Source organism: Rhineura floridana, chromosome 5 (genome assembly GCF_030035675.1).
Source record: "Rhineura floridana isolate rRhiFlo1 chromosome 5, rRhiFlo1.hap2, whole genome shotgun sequence".
In the NCBI taxonomy this organism is placed as follows: domain Eukaryota; kingdom Metazoa; phylum Chordata; class Lepidosauria; order Squamata; family Rhineuridae; genus Rhineura; species Rhineura floridana.
In genome coordinates, this window is record NC_084484.1 from 187,355,193 (window position 1) to 187,358,944 (window position 3,752).

The window sequence follows — 3,752 nt, forward strand, 5'->3', positions numbered from 1 at the left end:
TTGTAAACCACTTAGAGGGTTTTTTTGCAATCAAGTGGTGCATACATTTGATTAAATTAATAAAGACAATTAATGATGTAGCGAGTGTTGTGTGCCTGCAGTGTTTGCCTTCATGTTCATGTTCATTTCATTTGTCTCTTTCTTCCGCACTGTATCACTGATGTTTCCAAATGCCATGATAAAACACTGCAAGATAAAACACTACAGTTAGTCCAGAATGCAGCGGCCAGATTGTTGACGCGGACCAGAAGGTCCGCTCATATCACACCTGTTCTGGCCCATCTGCATTGGCTTCCTATTTGTTTCCGGGCTAAATTCAAAGTGCTGGTTTTGACTTATAAAGCCTTACACGGCATGGGACCGCAATACCTGGTGGAGCGCCTCTCCCAATACAAACCTACCCGTACACTGCGCTCGACATCTAAGGTCCTCCTCCGAGTGCCATCCCATCGAGAAGCTCGGAGGGTGGTGACTAGAAATAGGGCCTTTTTGGTTGTGGCTCCCGAACTGTGGAACGGTCTCCCTGATGAGGTGCGCCTGGCGCCGACGCTGCTATCTTTTTGGCGCCAGGTGAAAACCTTTTTATATTCCCAGGCATTTTAATGCGTACTATTCATATTTATTGATGTATTTGCTGTTGCTTTATTATTTTTGTTTACGTTTGTTTGGTTTGATTCTATTGTATTATTGTATTTATATATATATTTTTGATTGCTTTATTGTTATGTACACCACCCAGAGAGCCCTCGGGCTTAGGGCAGTATATAAATTAAATAAAATAAATAAAATAAAATAAATAAAAGAAAAGCTGTTTTGTTGTACATATGATTACAACAAAATTCTGTGCATTTGATAAAGTACTGCCAAAAAACACAAAAATAACTTGAAAGTGATTGTACAGACTGTATTATTGTGTCCAGATTTGTGTGTTAATCTCTTTGTTAAAATGAGTTTTCTTTGCATTCCTAAAAATTAGGGATTTTCAGCTCTGGAGCTGGTGGCGAGTGGTAACCAAGAGTGTTGAGTATGAGCCAGGAAGCCCCCTGGTTCAAGCTTCACCTTCCCAGTGATGTAGGTAAAGGTGGTTTAGTGGCCTTAGATAAGAAGATCCAAAGCAAGAAGATCCCCTCACCCTATTGCAGCATGAGGATAATGTTTGCTGATATCGGTCTAGGGCAGCAGGGCGGTTTATATGATATTGTTATAAGGAATTATTGTTTTATTAATTTATAAATCACCTTTCACATAAGTGTCAAGGTGATTTTCAGTCATACAACGAAAGAAACTTAAAATACATTTGAAAACAATGCAAAAACCTAACGCTAGGTTGAAAAAAATACAAAGCCCTATTTTTAGGCAGAGACCTAAACATTCCACCCCAACCCCATCCAGCTGAAAAAGCTTGTCGAACCAAACATGTCTCCAGTTGTTTCCAGGAACGGCAAATACTGGATGCCTGCCGTGTCTCTGCAGGGATGCTGTTCCACAAAGCAGAGGCAGCCTGCTCTGAGTTGCTGTGGAGTGGGCTTCTGATATTTTAGGGACTTCAAAGTCAGATGGTATTAATATAATAATATGATTTTCCACATGCTTTGTTTCCAGTTGCTTGGAATGATGGTCTCTCTTGTAGTGCCTTGATAAGATGTTGGCGTTCTACAATGCCTGCATCAGCCCACCTGCATTCTCCCTCATGGGCATCCCTCAGCTGGAAGCACACCACGTGTGGATCTCCATCCCTTTTTGCTCCATGTATGTCATTGCTGTGGTGGGGAACTGCACTATCCTGTTCATCATCAGGGCTGAGCCCAGCCTCCATGAGCCGATGTACCTCTTCCTCTCCATGCTGGCCGTCATCGACTTGATCCTGTCCTCTTCCACGATGCCCAAGCTGCTCAGCATCTTCTGGTTTGACAACAGAGAAATCGGCTTCCACTCCTGCCTCCTCCAGATGTTCACCATCCACTGTTTTGCCACCATTGAATCTGGGATCTTTCTCGCCATGGCCTTTGACCGCTACGTGGCCATATGCACCCCCTTGAGGCACAAAACTATCTTGACCCATTCTGCTGTTGCCAAGATTGGGCTGGCTGCTGCTCTGCGGGGCATCCTCTACATATCTCCGCTGCCGTTGCTCGTCCGCCGATACACCTACTACCGCACCAACATCATTGCACATTCCTATTGTGAACACATGGCTGTGGTGATGCTCTCCTGTGAGGATATCTCCATCAGTAACATCTATGGCATGACAGTTGGCTTCCTGGTACTCATTATTGACTCCCTGTGCATTGGCTTATCCTACTTCCTTATCTTCCAAGCAGTGATGAGCTTGGCCACTGTGGAGGCTCGCCTTAAAACCTTCAGCACTTGCACCTCACACATCTGCGCCATCTTGGCTTTCTACATCCCTATAGCAGTTTCCTCTCTCACGCATCGGTTTGGCCACAATGTGGCTCCCCCTACTCACATCCTCCTGGCCAACTTTTATCTTATCTTTCCTCCTGTCTTGAACCCCGTAGTGTATGCTGCCCGGACAAAAGAGATCCGAAGGAAATTGGCAAAGATGTTGTCCTGGGCCAGAAGACAAGTTGTAAGATATTGACGGATGGGTTTTCAATTTAAGTCCTGCACCGCTGCCTGGACTCAGTGGCAGGGTGGATGAGGGCCAGTAAACTGAGTCTGAATGCTAGCAAGAGGGAGGCGCTGTGGGTTGGTGATTCCCGAGTTCGGATTATTGGTCAGTTGCTTTGGATGGGGTTGTACTCCCTCTGAAAGAGCAGGTCCATAGCCTTGGGGTGCTCCTGGATCCATTTTTGTCACTAGAGGCTCAGGTGACCTCAGTGGCTAGGAGTGCCTTTTACCAGCTTCTGCGGTGAGACTGCTCACTGGGGCAGGGTATCGCAAACATGTCACCCCACTGCTGAAATAATTGTACTGGCTGCCCATTTGCTACTGGGCCAAGTCAAGGTTCCAGTTTTGGTGTACAAAGCCCTATACAGCTTGGGACCAGGATACCTGAAAGACTGTCTTATTCCCTATACACCCAGTCGATCACTGTGCTCTGCGGGTGAGGGACTCCTGCAGATACCATCTTATCAGGAGGCCCGTTCTGCACAACAGAGGAAACAGACCTGTAGTGTGGTGGCACCTACCCTGTGGAATTCCCTCCCCTTAAATATTAGTCAGGCGCCATCTCTGCTATCTTTTTGGCGCCTATTGAAGACCTTCCTCTTTCAACAAGCCTTTTAAGTAGAGACCTTGTCCCAGTCTGCGTCTGTGCTGGAATTGCTTTTCAATATGTTTTAAAACTTTTAAAAAAAACAATATGTTTTTTAACCTTTTTTAAAAGATGTCTTGAACGCTTTAAAAATTTTTTTTAAAAGATGTTTTGTTTTAATGTATTTTAAAGTCTGTTTTTATGATGTTTTAAACTGTTTGTAGTTCTTCTGTTTGCTGCCCTGAGCTCCTCCTGGGAGGAAGGGCAGGATATAAATGAAATAATAAATAAATAAATAAATAAATAAATAAATAAATCCAATGACTTAAATATAAATATAAAACTGTGGAGTGTCTGAATTAGCTCAAGAGGTAGAGAATAATAGAATACTAGGGTTGGAAGGGGCACATGAGGCCATCGAGCCCACCCCCCTGACTTTTCCCAATGCTGCTTAGCGCTTGCACATATCAAGACCTGAACTGGTCATAAAGAACTGACCCGTGCTGATCTTCCATGTGTTCCCTGTCATGTTAAA

At 44.3% G+C, this 3,752-nt stretch overlaps 1 protein-coding gene across 1 annotated transcript; it reads left to right on the top strand.

Annotated features, from left to right (window-relative positions):
- Positions 1-1,642: 1,642 nt before the first annotated feature.
- Positions 1,643-2,602, top strand: LOC133386141 (olfactory receptor 52M1-like). The gene has a single exon (XM_061629745.1). The coding sequence runs from the start codon at positions 1,643-1,645 to the stop codon at positions 2,600-2,602; it is 960 nt and encodes a 319-aa protein (XP_061485729.1).
- The last annotated feature ends 1,150 nt before the right edge of the window (positions 2,603-3,752 follow it).

What these genes read in the sequence shown, in the direction of transcription:
- LOC133386141 (XM_061629745.1), top strand. Translation starts at nt 1,643, where the DNA reads ATGTTGGCGTTCTACAATGCCTGCATCAGCCCACCTGCATTCTCCCTC.